At 36.1% G+C, this 16,695-nt stretch overlaps 1 protein-coding gene across 1 annotated transcript; it reads left to right on the top strand.

The window, feature by feature from the left end:
- The first annotated feature begins 1,473 nt into the window (after positions 1-1,473).
- Positions 1,474-11,570, top strand: cd302 (CD302 molecule). Its single transcript, XM_079881968.1, has 6 exons — positions 1,474-1,784; positions 3,607-3,732; positions 3,815-3,925; positions 8,896-9,078; positions 10,349-10,372; positions 10,550-11,570. Exons 1-6 carry the CDS (start codon positions 1,697-1,699, stop codon positions 10,750-10,752), a joined length of 735 nt encoding a protein of 244 aa, XP_079738094.1. The 5' UTR covers positions 1,474-1,696; the 3' UTR covers positions 10,753-11,570.
- The last annotated feature ends 5,125 nt before the right edge of the window (positions 11,571-16,695 follow it).

Raw genomic sequence — 16,695 nt, 5'->3', positions numbered from 1 at the left:
AGCTTCAGAAACTTGGCCACTATTCACTCCCATTATAAAGTTTGGAAGAGCCAGAATATTTTTTTTTTATATAACTCAGATTATGTTCATCTGAATGAAGAAAGTCATATACACTTATGTGATAGTTTCATTTTTGGGTGAACTTGCCCTTTAAGAAGCACTGCATCAGTCCATGCAGCGAGAGCGCCATCTACAGGACCATCTGAGATCCACACCAAATATTGCTCTGGCAACTAACTAAACAAGTTTAAAATTGAAGTAACTATAAATTATTTATCATTAAGTTAATCATTTTAATAATTGCTTTTAATGTTCTGAGTACAGGTTTTTAAAGACATACTGCACCTAAAAGGGTTCACAAAGTAGACTATCCCCACAATACTGTACGTTTCTTTAAAAATGTGAAGAACATCCCAGCACGATGAGCTGGCAATCATCACACATTTATTTTATTAATGTTATTATTATTCCATAGACGTCTGGGGAGTGAGAGATTGTTTCATTTCTTTAAACAACTGTAACTCTGTTTATTTTTGCACTATGTCTCTCAGACTTTGATATATAATATTCATAATATTTCCATGTTTGCCTGCTTAAAATGAAAGTTTATATAAGAAAGTTTCCTTTAAAATCTTAAACACATTCCTAAACCGTGTAAGTTAGTGTTGTTTCAATGCCAATACTGAGGTGGGTTAGGCTTTAACACCAACTGAAAACATGAATAAATGTATCTAATTTTTTACATGAATAAATGTAATAATTTGTGGTATAATTAATGACATTGCCATCTTATTTCATTTTAAACATTTAATTCAAAATGGTAAACATCTGGGAAAACATTTTCATATGTATGTCCTTTTGATTAAGAAGAATCAAAATTTCTGATGTATTTATTAGTATTATTTTTAGGGCTGTCAAACGATTAATCGCGATTAATCGCATCCAAAATAAAAGTTTGTGTTTACATAATATATGTGTGTGTATGGAGTATAATTATTTTCTATATATAAATACACACACATGCATATATATTTAAGAAAAATGAGTTATTTATATATAAAATATTTATATATAATATAAATTATATATAATATAAATATACACAGTATATACATGCAAATATTTCTTAAATATATACATGCATGTGTGTGTTTATATATAGAAAATAATTATACACCGTACACACACATATATTATGTAAAAACAAACTTTTATTTTGGATGCGATTAATCGCGATTAATCGTTTGAACACCTTAAAAGCAAACAATAAATGTGTCATCTCTGTGTTCAGTCAGACAGGTTGTTTTATCCGAGTGTAATAATGGTATGAGTTCACTGTTGCAGTCACGTATATACATTCCTGTGGGATTTGATGGCTAGAGGCTCTTTAGTCTAGTTAACAGTGCCAAAATAATCTGAAAGGTCATCGGTCATCTCTCTGTGCTTTAATATACAGTAATACAACTTAATGATGCACAAAGTCTCAGATTAGCTATATGTGGACATAGCAGTAGCAATACTATTACAAAACTAGAAACAATGCATTTAAAACCTTAACTAACCAAGTTAAGTTATTGTTGACACTGTGCGTGTGTGTGTGTGTGTGTGTGTGTGTGCGCGCGCGCGTGTTTCTGTGTCTGTGTGTGACGCGTTCAGCGCTCAGGCTCAGCCATGATATCTGCACTGTGTTGAAAACATGGAGTCCAGTTTTCGTCATTTTACAGTGTTTTACACCATTCTTCTTGTTCTTACGTGCCGTTTCGCGCGAGGAGAAGACAGTGCTGGTGAGTAGTTTGCGTTAGCGAGTGTTTGTCACGCGTTTAACGCTGAGCTCGTTACGGTATTGTTTGTTTTAATGGCGATGCAAAACAACAGGAGTGAACTTCACCAGAGTACATCTGAGATCTCCAGTGTTCTCGCCACGAGAAACAGTTACATTGTGTCTTTTGAAACAGATACATTGTTTCTTTTGAAACAGTTACATTGTTTCTTTTGAGTTACATTTGAAAGTTCTAAAATGGAACGTCAAACTTCTCTTCGTGTCAGTCGCTCTGCATCACAATGTCACGAGCTTTGACTACTATCTTAGCAAGACTGGGGAAAAATAGTCAGGCTCTAAAAATGAAAAGGGAAGCTCCACATAAACGTTGTTTTGTTAGTAATACCATTAGTTAGTAGCCTAATAATTATCGATACTGTAAAACTATAATGATTCGGCTCGTGAATTCCTAAATGAGCTTTCTGAAGTTTTCTTTCACGTTGTTTCAGTTTTTGGTAACAGTGACAGAACTTTCTGGAAATATGCGGGTTGATTTTGATTTTCCTGTGATTATTATTTTCATGCATGTCATTGAAATTAATTTATAAGTAAAGTAATTTAAATGCCTGTAGTGTTTACTTATACTTTTCTATTTTCATCTGCAATGAGTTGTTTTTCAACCTCTAAATGTTTCTAGTAATAATTCGCCCAAAATGAAAATCCTATCATCATGTATTCATATACTTATGCAAACCCGTATGCTACCATACAACATAGGCACTATACTGCATTTAAGTCTTCTGAAGTCATTATCAAAACATCATTGGTTCTTGCACTGTAAAAATAATGAAATTATTTTTGTTTTGTTTCCATTTCAAATATACATCAAACTTTCTTAAATCAAGATACATTTAGGCCTACTGGAGAAAATTAATTAGATATTAAGTGTTGCTTAGTTTAGTTTATGCTTAAAACAAGAAAATATATTTGCCAATGGAGTAAGAATTTGAAAATGTACAACTTCATTCAAAAGCGAAAAAAAGTTTCGTATATTTTTTGTTTTAAGCAAAAACTCACTTAGTTTGGATTAATTTTTCAGAAAATAAAACTTAATATCTTATAGCATTGTGCATCTCAAGTAAATGTATCTTGATTTAAGAATGTTTAGATATTTGTACTGGAAAACAAGACAAAAATACTGAGGAAGAGCATATTTTTTGGGAGTGTGCATGTCATTTACGTATTGTCTGGTGCTATTTTTGATCTGAGAACTTCAGAACAATTAAAATACAGTTCATATGTCATGTGAACTACAGCTAAGATACTTTTGTGATACTTTTATGAGGTTTTTATGTCATTTTTGAGTTTGACAGACGTCACTATGAACTGTTGTTCAAGTTCAAAATGTCTTCAATTGTTCCTTGAAAAAATCTTGAAAACCTCTCCGGTTCTACTCCGGTTCGAGCAGGATTTGAACCAGCATTGGAGGCGAGTGCACTAACAAGAACGCTAAAAACCGGGGCCTAGTGCACCTCTTGAGGTCAAGGAGTGACATTTACTTGCACTAGCTGACCTCTTTTACACTAACCCACCTAAACCTCACTCCCATAATCCGGGTCACGGCACCAACATAACCCCTTCGGTTCTACTCGCACCGTTCAGAGCGGGATTCGAACCACACCTCTGTTAAACCAGTCCATGACAAATTTGATGTTCAATGTGCTGTTCGGGTTAAAACAAAACCTCAAATTAGCATAGAAGTGATTGTTTTTAGCACTTGTTACCTTGTGTACAAACCTGGTTAGGACTTGTTGAACTGTTAACCAAAAAATGCCTTGTCTGTATAGACTGCCCTGCAGACGGACGAACATGGTTGACGCTCGGCCTCAACTGCTATCATTTCATCCATGGAGATGAGGACGTAGCCAAAAGCTACACTTTTAGAGATGCAAAAGCCAAGTGTGGAAGATTTGGTAATTGCTTTTTTGCATCTAAACTTGTGTATTGTTTTTCTACACTATATGGTAGAGTTTAACCTTCCCATTACATTTTTAGAACTCTTGACAGTAAAAAGCGCTGAGGAGAATGACTTCATCGTTAATTACAGCCCTTCTGTGTGGAAAGGCAAAATGAACATTTGGCTGGGAATGTACTATGACAGCGACGGTAAGTTTAATTTTCATCCAGAAACACCTCAAAACCTAGTGATGTAAGTCTTTAAACATCAGAATGATCTATATTTGCTTTCCTGATGCCATATCTTATTGTGAATGTTTCATCTGTGCGTGTTATTCTAGAGAAAACATTTTGTTTTCGTAATCTTTCATCAAAATGTAATAATATGCTCCACTTCTGAAACAAATATTATTGTCAGCTGACATCGCGAATCCCTTTTACTTTTAAACCATCAGCCTTCATTCTAGAAAGTGACACTAGGACTGGGCGATAAAATGATAGTGACAATTATTGCGATGTAATAAAATAATAACAAAAGTTCTATAAGTGTTTGATATAATGTTTATGCACTGTGCAAATAATGCGTGTTGCAAACCGTCACACTGTTGCCAATAACTGATAGGTGCTGCCATTTCTGTTGCGTATGTGAAAACTTTAAATGGGAAACAATCCAGAAAAGCTGTGTGTTTTAACTGCGCGCCACGGACCGTTTATCAGCTCGGCTCAAAACACACCGCAGCGTGAGCTTAGAGCGAATACATTTACTCGCTGACCGTCTCAATCACATGACCATTGAACAACGCTGTGATCCAGTGAGAAGCGTTCGAGTTCTCCCATACAAACCACAAATCAAATGCCTTGTGATTTAAACTAACGCCTGATGAGACAGTGCTGACATTCTCAACAACACTAATGCATTGAGAAACACTGAGCAACAATGATGCTGTTAGAAGGCTTTTCAATCCACAAATCACCTACATTTACCATGGATTTACTCTAGTAACGCAAACTGTAACCATGGTTTTGTGGCAGAAATGTGGGATATTCATATTGATTTTTTTATTATATTATTAATGTAGACATTAAAGGGATGGTTTGAAGTAAAAGGACTATTTGTCCTTTTATAGTCCCCCCCTCAGAAGCCTTTTTTCCCTTGGTCGAACATTATTAAAGTTAGAGCTTATTTAGAGATATCAGCCGGATGGCTTAGTGCAGGCGCTAATGGATCCAAGGCTGTATCTCGTAAATTACCCCACTAATAATGCCCAGAATGCTACCAGACTTCTACAGTTGTACAAATAGGTTCTGTACTCATAAAACGAGGCATTGGAAAGTTTGTAAGTACATCAGGAGTTTATTTAAATAACACTTGCCTGATGGCTAATGATACCGCTAACCCGCACATCGAGGTCACTTCAGTGATTAGGGAAAAGCACGTAAAAGTCCTAGCAAACTACAGTTATAATATTAATCCCATGACCGTAATAGCCATATATTGTAACACAAATGCACTGAAAAATAAAGGAAACTTTCATAATTAGTTTTGTACTAATTTCTATATTTGAAAGAGATAAAAACATGATCTTTTATTTTTGCATCAAGCTTTTATTTTGGTGGAAAACATGGTTTACAAACGTATTAAATGCATTAAAGGGATAATGGATTATAATTAATTACAGTATTTTTTTTGTTACTAAGCTATTGCAGTTTTTGTGCATTTGTATTATTCTAAATGTCTTTAAACTACTGTTTTTAATAATAAATACCATAGAAACAGTAGAGTAACCTTTTACCGTGGTAGTGAGGTGCAGTGCGTGGTTTTACCTGTGGTTAACGATCCAAATACTATATTAAACTTTACCCTTTAAAAAGGAGGTTGTTATAATTTCAACAGATGTGACTATGTTTGTTAATGAACATAAATTTACATCTGCACTTTCACTCAGGAGCAAAAATCTGCCTTAAAAAAAATAAATAAAGATTTGATATTTATCTCGATAATTATCAATATCGACTGATTTTATCTTGATAACTTTTTGGCCATATGGCCCAACCCTAAGTAAAGGCACATTCACACCAAGAAGAACGATAAATATATAATGATAAGATAATCATATCAGTGTCAACATCAGCGGATGATATCGTACTGTTTTTTTATAAGCGTACACTGCAGTTTTGTCGCCTGTCACTTTAAATGCATGAGTTCTTTAAAAAAAATATGGATTCTGATTGGCTGTCAATTTTTTTAGCATTCATCAGCTGGTGAAAATTGTTCTGAAAGTGATTTCAATGATATAGTTTCTCTGTGCTGTTATAGTTGTGGTGTATTCTTTAATATTTTGATAGGACTTTTTAATATTTTTTTAGAACTTTATCAAAATTATTATAGTTATTGTCCTTGATGTTAATGTCCTTAACACCCACTTTTCAAAAGCCACTCAATCAATTTCATGAATAAAATCAGTCTTGCCTTACATTATATTTTCCTCATTGAATATCCTGTTTCACTCGGAAATATGCAAGATTATGGATGTAATCGAATACAATTTCACGTTGATTTTAAAGGATTGTTTTCACTTAAGAAGTAAAATTTCAAATATGTGAAATTATAAATAATAATTTAAATAGTAAAGAGTAGGGAAAAAAGGATTCTCTAAAGAAATAAAGCAAATTACACATAGATATAAATGTTTGGATATTTTTTATTGCTTTTTATTGTGCACACTTTTTGTTCTTAACTATGTAAATCACATTTAATTCTTGAGTAAATAATTTTTGCAATATGCGGGTTATACTTTATTCTTGAGTTATACGTTCTAAAAGTAAGATAATGTTTTTTCCCATTAAAAACACAAAAACATATGCAGTAGATGCTTAAAGGGGTGGTTGATTATGATTTGACTTTTCTAACTTTAGTTAGTGTGTAATGTTGCTGTTTGAGCATAAACAACATCTGCAAAGTTACAACGCTCAAAGTTCAAAGCAAAGGGAGATATTTGCTTTTAAAGAAATCACTTTTTAAGGACTACAACAAACGGCTGGTAGAGACTACACCACATTCCTCCCGGGTTAGAGACATCACCAACCCTAGAATTTACATAAACCCCGCCCCCGGAACACGATTTATAGATTATCAAGACAGAATATGCTAATCAATGGCTAGAAGATAACTACACATAAGCTTCATAAACTCATCAACTAACCATTCAGAAATGTCCTGTTGCTTCTACATGTTGTCACTTCTTGAGTCTCTCCATCATTGTCTGACTCCGGTTTGAACATAAAAGGCTAAAAGTTTTAGAAATGTTCAGTGCATGTGTGTGTGAGGTAAAAGGACACAAGCTGTTGAAGCTCCGCCCCCTGCGCCGGGAGCAGCAGCTCATTTGCATTTAAAGGAACACACACAAAAACGGTGCGTTTTTGCTCACCCTCAAAAAGAGACAATTTTAACATGCTATATAGAAATATCTGTGGGGTATTTTGAGCTAAAACTTCACATACACACTCTGGGGACATCAGAGACTTATTTTACATCTTGTGATAAGGGCATTACACCACCCCTTTAAGCATGTTATTGGACGTGGTCCAGCTTCTCTGCACTGGAATGCATCTGAACTTCACTAATCTGTTCAAACCAGGGCCTGTGGAAAAGAGTTGTTTACCAGACTGTTGCTTAGTCAGTGCTTTAAGTTTAGACCATTAAAGGAGTGCTTTGAAAAATCTTAACCAGTCTGTTTAGTTATAGTGGATTATATGCCTGGTGTTGCTGACAGTTTGTATAACTTCTAAATGAGTGAATCATGAGTTGCTACTTTCTTTTTTAAACGGTTTAAGCACACATTTTGGCACCAGTTTCATGTCGTTCTGAGCACTTCTTTCTTTCATGGAAGAATGTTCAAGCTGTTCTTTTGTTTGTTCTGACGGCTGTGCCCAGGTTTGACATCACCTAAACTAAAAATAATATGGGTTTGAATGGCATGAGAGTGAGTACATGATGACAAATAGTCCTTTAAAGTTGCTCGGTCTCTTCGTTAGATTGCTAGTCCATACACAATGTACATGTAAACACACAGTAACTTTTCGAGCTGTTTTCCTCTAGTGCACTTTTCACACGTGTCATCACACAACACAAGGAAATCCTGTTATTTTAGGGGCGGATTCAAAGAATATATCATCCACACACCCAGAGTCCAGATGCTTTCAAGTGAAAACTATAGAAACACATTCCAGACGCCACATGTGTGCATCAGACTGTTTAGGCTTCGTGATGAAAGACTTCAATGAGTTATTGAACAATGAACCAGAGGACAATGTGAACTTTGATCATCTGAATGACATTGTTGTTTCGTTCATCATGTATTTGCATGTACTTTTAGTGTGTCAAACCTAAACATTTGGCGTGAGGTTTTGTTGAAGATGAAAGAATGGGTAACACTTTACAATAAGGTTCATTAGTTAACTACATTAGTTAACATTAACTAATAATGAACTGCACTTATACAGCATTTGTTCATCTTTGTTAATGTTAATTTCAACATTTACTAATACTTTATTAAAATCTTGTTAACATTAGTTAATGTACTGTGAACTAACATGAACAAACAATGAACAGCTTTATTTTTATTAACTAACATTAACAAAGATTAACAAAAACAGTAGTAAATGTATTGCTCATTGTTAGTTCATGTTAGTTAATACATTTACTAATGTTTAATAAAGGAACCTTATTGTAAAGTGTTACCAAAGAATGAATTGCAATTGGGTTGAAAATGATTAACAAGTTACTGTATGTCATTGTTTTCCAGCTAAAATATGTGCATGAATTATAATTTCTGTTATTTATTTATTTATTGATAATAGAGTATAGAGTTTTAAATGAAGGTTTTGGAGGACCTAATCCTCCTTACAGTCACAACACACACATAAACAGCTGCTACCAATCCATATCCACCTTTATTTCTTTGATTTATTAATATCTTCATTATTATTAAGCTGTGCAGGTGGGCTTTAGTGATCAAGTTGAGTCCCAACAGCAAACTTATGTGTTTACATTATACTAAAGGATTATATGATCTTGTGAAATAAATTTCACAGTGAAAGCTATCCTGTTATTTTCACCGAGAATGTTTATATGAAATATGTCCGGTTACAAACATTACTCTCTCACTGTGTCTCTGCAGAAGATGTCTTCAAGTGGCATGACGATAACAGCGTGTTGCGCTATAATAACTGGGAGGACGGCGGCTCGGATGACACGGATCTGCCTCTCATGGACACGTGTGTCGCTCTTCACTCCAACACCGGGAAGTGGGAAAACATCAGCTGCACGGAAGAGCCGGAGAACGGGGTCGTGTGTCAGACGAGTAAGTTCAGGATTGTGAAAAGTGGTATTTTAGTAGCACTGAGATACCATTGTAGTTTTTTTATATGTATATTTTGAATTGTGTTTTTTAGTTTTGTACTTATGTTGTTGTGTGTTTTTTGGTCATTTGTAATAGTTTTTTTTTATTTTTATTTTTTTTTATTTATTTATTTATTTTTCAGTTTTAGTTATTTTAGTACATCAAGTTAAACTAAATGAAAATTAGAAATGTTGCTTTGGCAACTAGTTTGAACTTTAAAATGTGGAAATTCTCCTTTGGCCTCTCATAGAAACACAAGCTATACACAATGCACAAAATGAAAGTTATTCTCACAAAAGAGATGCTTACCCTCTAGTTTTTGGATATTTTATTTTATTTTATTTCAAGCAACAACAACAAAAAATTATGCTTTTAGTTAGAGCTCCACAATTATTGGCTAAACCATCACAATCTCACCCACACAATCTTATTACCACGTCACAAACAGGTTTTAACCACACACTGTCATTATTCTGTTACAATAATTAAAATTGTCACAGAAGTACTGGGATAAAAGTTTATAGTTCGGATATAAATACTGATGTTTATCGGATGTAAATCACCTTTTTAAAGTTAATTGATGCTTCAAATTAATATAATATCAATTACATCGTTACACCAGTAGGTGGCGACAAGTGACTGTTAAAAAAATATTTCTCATTGAATCATTCAAGAGATTCGTTAAAAAACACTGATTCATCCAGTAATGAAAAAAAATCTTTGAGCAAGTCATTCAATCATTCATTAAAAAAATTATGATTTTTTTGGTTTTTGAATAATGAATTCAAATAAATAAAATATTTGTAAAAATAAATAAAAAATCATGATTCTAAAGTTAGTTTTTTGGTTTTAGTTGGGGGAGGAGGGATCTCTAAAATATCTGGAGAAAGCTTACTGTAAAATCAATGGGTGGGTATAATATATATATATATATATATATATATATATATATATATATATATACTCAGTACTGTGCAAGAGTCTTTGGCACGTTAGTATTTTCACCCAAAAAATGGTTTGAAGCCAGTTATTTATATCTTTTGCTTAAGTGTGTCAGTAGGAAATATCAGTTTACATTTCTAAAGATTACTTTTCCCATTAATTGTAATAATCTAGAGAGATTTTTGTATGCATAAAGAGTCTGACAACAGCCGCTTTGATCAGATTTTTAAATATCAATACCCATAAAAATGATTAATTTGACCCCCAATTTTTCTGATCTATTTTTCAGAGGCAGTCTGGATAAGCCCACCCAGTAAGTATGATCTTATTTTTGTAATATTTTTTACTAGTATACCTGTACATGAGTTTTCAAGACACATAATGTCCAAAATGTGTAATGTTGTTAGTTCCTCAATCAGCTTTTTTAATTTGTCTGGAGCCATTATGGCCGGAGTTAAATGTTCATGTTTTTGTGTGTCCTCGTCTCCAGAGAACAGTCCTCTTCTCTCAGCTCTGGTCATCATCAGTGTGGTCCTGATTCTGGTTGTTTCTGCTGTGATCTGGTTCCTTCACCAAAGAAGCAACCCGGATTCATCCATCCTCAACCTGATCGAGTACCACCCGCCCTTCAGATCCCCTTCCAACGATCAGACCTGCTTGGTAGAAGCTGAAGAAATCGAGGAGATGCCTTAGAGCTCAATGCTGTGCTGAAGACGATGAAGATGATGATGATGTTCCCAGGTTAGAATAAGCAGCAGGCGTTCATGGAGATCGTGAACTCTTCCCTCTTCACTGGTTCCTCAACTGCGGTCCACAGGCGGTCGTAACTCAAATGATCTCTTTCTCGTGGGTGGAATGGAGGACTGGATGGGGAAATACTGTATTAATGCCATAAAAGAGTTGCTGGGGTTTCATTTCACAGCATCTTTCTTTTCTCTCATCTGGTTATTGACTCTTTTTGCTTTACTAATATTTCCTCTGAGCTGCATTGTGTCAATCTGGTGAGATTAGTATCTTGATCGAGCTCTGAAAAGGGCAAAAAATGCCATGTATTCTTGTGCACTATAATCCAGGTCAGTTTATAGATTAAGTGGTAATTCAGTGAAATCTAGCCTTGCTGCAGCTCTCAAATCAAACCGAGATCATGTGGTAATGTTGCCAGTGCCAAATTTGCCTCTGTTTCTGTTTGTGAGATTTACTAAATGGGAAGTTTTGTCCGATTTCTTTTTGTCCAGTGTTTGTTTTCTTTCATTCTCAGTTGGAAAGGTTTCAAATACATGTTTGTCACTGCTAGCACTAAGTTTTTAGATATGGATACTTCCTAATTTCCAATCACAATGTTTTATAAATGTTGTTGTTTTTATGATTTTGGATTTGCCACTGACAGTCGTCTGTATCTGTGTCGTTACGAATGATTATGAATGTATCCATACGTGAACAACAAGCCATTTCTCAAAGAGAAACTAATCAACTGTTGGTCTTTCAAAGCGAATAAAGATTCATCGAACGTTTCAGTTTGTTTTCTGTTTTTACTGACCTAGAATACAACCAATCAAAAACGAGCTCTGCTCATCCCATACACGCATGAGCTTCGATTTAATGCTGTTGTAAGCAATTTCAGGACAACTTCAAGCACACGGCGGCTCAATGAAACCTCAGCAAACACAGACTTGCAGAATTATTAGACAGTTGCTGAATAAATAAGCTCCTAAATTGACACAAAATATTGATTTAAAAAGGAGTTTATTGATTTAAAAACGATTGTATTGCTTCCGCTAAAGAAAATAGTCCGTTTCGTCTCTACGGTTAGAATCCATGCGTCCATAGCAACGCTCTGTTTTTCATGGCAACGGTGTGTGTTATACTTAGCAGCGGTCTGTTATCAAGAAATAACCATTTTTTACAGTCTATGGAAATAACCCTTTTTTTTTTTACAGTCTATGGAAATAACACACCGCATTCTACATTAGAATTCAACCAAGCCATGTAATAAACAAAAGCAGACGCCTGAGTCCAGATGAATCTGTGTGCTGGATGTGTATTGTGTAATGAGAGAGAGATCGGGATGAAGTAGGACAGCTAATTGAGGGCAGATGAATTAGCCTCTGGGGTTTTATAGATCACTGTCATGTTTCTACCCTGAAAGTGTCAGTTTCTCTCTGTATCTCCAGCTGCTTCATCTACACATGTTTGGTCATGTTATGACTGCTACTGCATTAGGATTTATTAAGTCAGATCTGTATTTAAACCAAAGTGGCACACAATTTGAGGTTGATAATCTATAGGTTTCACAATAGGATCCTGCTCATCATCGTCCTGGAAGGGACATTGTTTTGGTGGGGAAAACAACAGAACAACATCAATAAGTATTATCAATGGATTTGATGAATTCTGAGATGTTTTGTGCTGTTAATATAGTCGTTCTGATCGTTTTACAGAAAATGCAGAAAGCCACAATAACTTGATATTAATCAGTTTAGCTAGAAATAATGTGCATTCACCATTTCTGGTTTTGGAAGAATGCAATAGCCCTTCTCAAAACCTAAAGCTAGGCCTAAAACTTTCCTAAATAGGGGAGGGGGGGGGGGGGGGGGGATATTTTAATATGTTACTAAATTGTCATTGAAATCAAAGTGGTTTCACTGGTGAAAATAACACAGATCCTTCTAAAATATGGCTTGTAAGAGTCTTAAGGGTTGTTTGAATTTATTTACAATGTGTGTGTGTGGGTGGGTGCGTGCGTGCGTGTGTGTGTGTATGTAATATTAATGCTAGTAGTGTTGACAATAATTAATTAAACTTTTCAGCTATAAATGCACATTATTTAAGATTCATGCAAACTAGTCATTTTGGTGTGTAACCCGGAGACTTCACTGTCCTCATCTGGCATTGTCACTGATGACCACTGGAGGACGCTGTTACTCGTGAAATGATCCCTGTAGACCAGAGATGGGCCACTTCAGTCCTGCAGAGTTTAGCTCTTGAACCCTAATCAAACACACATGGACAGGCTGATCGAGGTCTTCAGGATCACTAGAGAGCTACAGGCAGATGTTTTTATCATTGGAGCTAAACTCTGCAGGACTGAAGTTGCAGACAGAGAAATCAGGCAACACGTGACAGATGCATTTTGTGCATAAAGATTGTTTGAAACAACCTTTGACATCAACAAGAAAAGATATGAGTATGTGTTGGATATATTTCCTCCTTCCTTTTAAAATAATATAAAATGCTATGCACGATTGCATGGTTAGTGTTGCATTTGAGCATTGCATGCACAAGCTGAGGTGGCATTTTCATTGAACATGCAATCAGTTTCTTCCTGTTCCTTTCTCTTGTTTCAATGCATTTCTAGATTCATGATAAGAATGTCTGTAAAAACGTTTGTGTCCGGTCTGGATCAGGATAGGTCTGTTTTTTCACATTTCTCAGCACAGGTAAAGAGAGAGTTCAGGAGAAGTGAACGATACGCCTCTATGCACAGATTCCCATAGACAGATAATAAAACGCTCTGTTGTTGACAGGAACTGAAAGCACTTACCTTGCACATATTTCTAGGGTTTTAAGTTTATGTTGGGTGAATTAGTAATGACTTGCAGACACGTCAACAACACCAAACCTCAACAAGATGGAACAAAGAACGAAGACGCTTAGAAAGACACAAAGTCTGATTTTTATTGCACTTATGTGGTAAACAACCATGACTTCATGAGGCTTCACACACATCTCAAATCCAATCTTTAGGACATACTCTTGTCACTGTCATTTTGTGCGTAATGAAATCAGATCCATTTTTTCTCATGAAAAGTATCAGATAACATAAGTCTTATGAAAATATTATTTCATGTGGTGTTTTGCTGTTCGACATAGAAGCTTATTTCCGCCACAGAATAAAGTACATAAAAGGTCATTGTGACTTTTTTCCTCTCACAATTACGAGTTTACAACGTGTTTGCATTGCGAGTTTACGCAATTCTTACTTTATAACACGCAATTCTGTAAATGTAAACTCGCAATTGTGAGATAAAAAGTCGCAATTATCTTTTAAAATGTTTTATCCTGTGGCGGAAACTTAAGCTTCCATAGTTCATACTATAAGTCAATATTTATTTCCATAGCACATTTAAAAACAGCACAAGTGCTTTAAAAAGTGATAGAGATATCAACACACACTATACAGAACACACAACAGCATCAAACACCATATAGAGTTAAGAACACACACATTCTGTAGGCTATGCCAACAGACTGAAGTCAGATTGTTACTCAGAGAGAAGGCTTGTGCTTCCGTTTTGTTATGAATCTATTGTGAAATGATGAAAAACTATATCATAGTGCCTATATGTGCTGATGGGTAACAGGATTCTTATCTCGTGTGTGGTTTAGACATTGTGAATCATTTTGCAAGTAACTGTCAGGGCAAAGTCCAACTGAAGACACACACACACACACACACACACACACACTTCAGTTTGTGCTTCCTGCAGTTGTCTCCAGTCTTGTGAAACTGTTTTGAACATCATAAAAACACTAGGCCTGGTGTGTGCATGTGCAAAACTCAATATCACAATGCTGGGGCATTCAGGGTGGTTGTCAGGGCATTGCTATGTGGTTGCTAATGTGTTCTAAGTGGATGTTAGTGTGTTGCTGTGTAGTCTGAAGGGTGTGTAGGTGGTTGCCAAGGTGTTGCTATGTGGTTTATAAGGTGTTCTTTGTGGTTGTGTTTGTGTTGCTAGGGTGTTTGGGGTGGTTGCTGAAGTGTGCTGGTTATTGGTGACTTGATTTGTGGTTAAAAGGGTTTTCTGGGTGGTTGTCAGTGTGTTGCTATGTGATTTCTAGTGTGTTCTTTGTGGTTGTCAGTTTGTTGCTATGTTGTTTCTAATGTGTTCTTTGTGGTTGTTGCTATGTGATTGCCAGGCCTTTGATATGTGGTTGCTAAAGTGCCCTTAATGGTTGTGTTGCTATGTGGTTGCCTGGGTGTTCTGGGTAGTTGCCACGTGGTTGCAAAAGTGTAGTTGCCATGTGGTTGCCAAGTGTTCCGATTGGTTGTTGCTGGGTTGCTAGGGTGTTCTGGGTGGTTGCCAGGGCATTACTACTGTATGTGGTTTCTAATGTGTTCTTTGTTGTTAGTGTTGCTATGTGATTTCCAGGCCTTTGTTATGTGGTTGCTAAGGTGTCTTGAATGGTAGTGTTGCTATGTGGTTGCCAGGGTTTTCTGGGTAGTTGCCATGTGGTTTCTAAAGTTTTCTGATTGGTTGTTGGTGTGTTGCTGTGGGGTTGCTCAGGTTTTCTGAGTGGCTGCCAGGGCATTGCTACTGTATGTGGTTTCTAAGCTGTTCTTTGTGGTTGTTAGTGTGTTGCTATGTATTTGCTAGGGTGTTCTAGGTGGTTGCAGTATGGTGGCTAAGCTAAGCTAAGCTAAGAGGTTATTCTGGGTGGTTGCCAGGATACTGCCATGTGGTTTCCAAGTAGGGTGTTCTGAGTTATTGTTAGTGTGTTGCTGTGTGGTTGCTAGGGGATTCTAGAGGGTTGCTAGGGTGTGGCTATGTGGTTTATAATGTGTTCTTTGTGGTTGTGTTTGTGTTGCTACGTAGTTGCCAGGGCGTTGTCATGTGATTGCTAAGGTGTTTTGAGTGGTTGTCAGTGTGTTGCTGTGTGAGAATGTGTTGCATGTTGTCAGTGTTGTCTTTCTATGCAGTTGCTAGGGTGTTCATGGTGGTTGCCAGGGTGTTGCTACTGTATCTGGTATCTGAGGTGTTCTTTGTTGTTGTTGTTAGTGTGTTGCTATGTGGTTGCCAGGGTGTTGCTATTGTATCTGGTATCTGAGGTGTTCTTTGTTGTTGTTGTTAGTGTGTTGCTATGTGGTTGCCAGGGCGTTGTCATGTGATTGCTAAGGTGTTTTGAGTGGTCACTGGTGTGTTTCTGTGCAGTTGCTAGGGTGTTCTGGGTGTGAACGGCATAAATGCTGTCAGACACCAGGCAGCTGAGGATCGTTTGGTGATTTGTACTGGTTTCTCACACTTTCCCAGGGTTCGGCTCGCTGTCTGGACCTCTTAGGACATGACAAAAGCCAGGTCAACAAAGCCTAATTTATTAGAGGAGGACACAATAGCTGCTCTGAGGGAGAGGGGAGGCTCCTGCATCTGTGTGTGAGAGAAAGAAACGGGGCCTAATAATAATAATGAAACAATAGACAAACCCAAGTGTTTCGTTTGAGTGACTCCGTCCGTTTTTTTTCTTTCTTTCAGATTTCAACGTGGCAGCAGTTTTCTTAAAAGAGTAAGTTTCACAAACCTGTTTTTTTTTTGAAAAACCTGAAATTATGTTTTTCTTAAAGGATATAAATCTGTTTTTAAGATAATTTTTTAAGAATATTTTTTTTTACCTTCCACTCTGAGTTTTGAATAAATACGTGCATGTTTCAGCAATTTTGTGTTTTGCTTGTCATCACTAAATTATATTACAGTGTTTCAGCCAATCTGCTCTCACTGCATTGGCATTAAGGTATTAAAAACCCCATATCTGTTAGCCATTATTAACAATAAAGCCCCCCCCCCCCCCCCCACACACACACACACACACACACACAAATTCTAATTACTATAATGCAAAACAATCTAATTCTCTACTGTAATG

This window comes from Squalius cephalus (genome assembly GCF_949319135.1).
Source record: "Squalius cephalus genome assembly, chromosome: 9".
Taxonomy (NCBI): domain Eukaryota; kingdom Metazoa; phylum Chordata; class Actinopteri; order Cypriniformes; family Leuciscidae; genus Squalius; species Squalius cephalus.
The sequence above is the reverse complement of the archived record's forward strand: the minus strand, read 5'-3'. Positions and strand labels throughout refer to the sequence as shown.

Coding starts and splice junctions, on each gene's coding strand:
- cd302 (XM_079881968.1), top strand. CDS start 1,697: ATGGAGTCCAGTTTTCGTCATTTTACAGTGTTTTACACCATTCTTCTT. Junction 1,785..3,606: donor GCGAGGAGAAGACAGTGCTG/GTGAGTAGTTTG, acceptor TTGTCTGTATAG/ACTGCCCTGCAGACGGACGA. Junction 3,926..8,895: donor AATGTACTATGACAGCGACG/GTAAGTTTAATT, acceptor GTGTCTCTGCAG/AAGATGTCTTCAAGTGGCAT.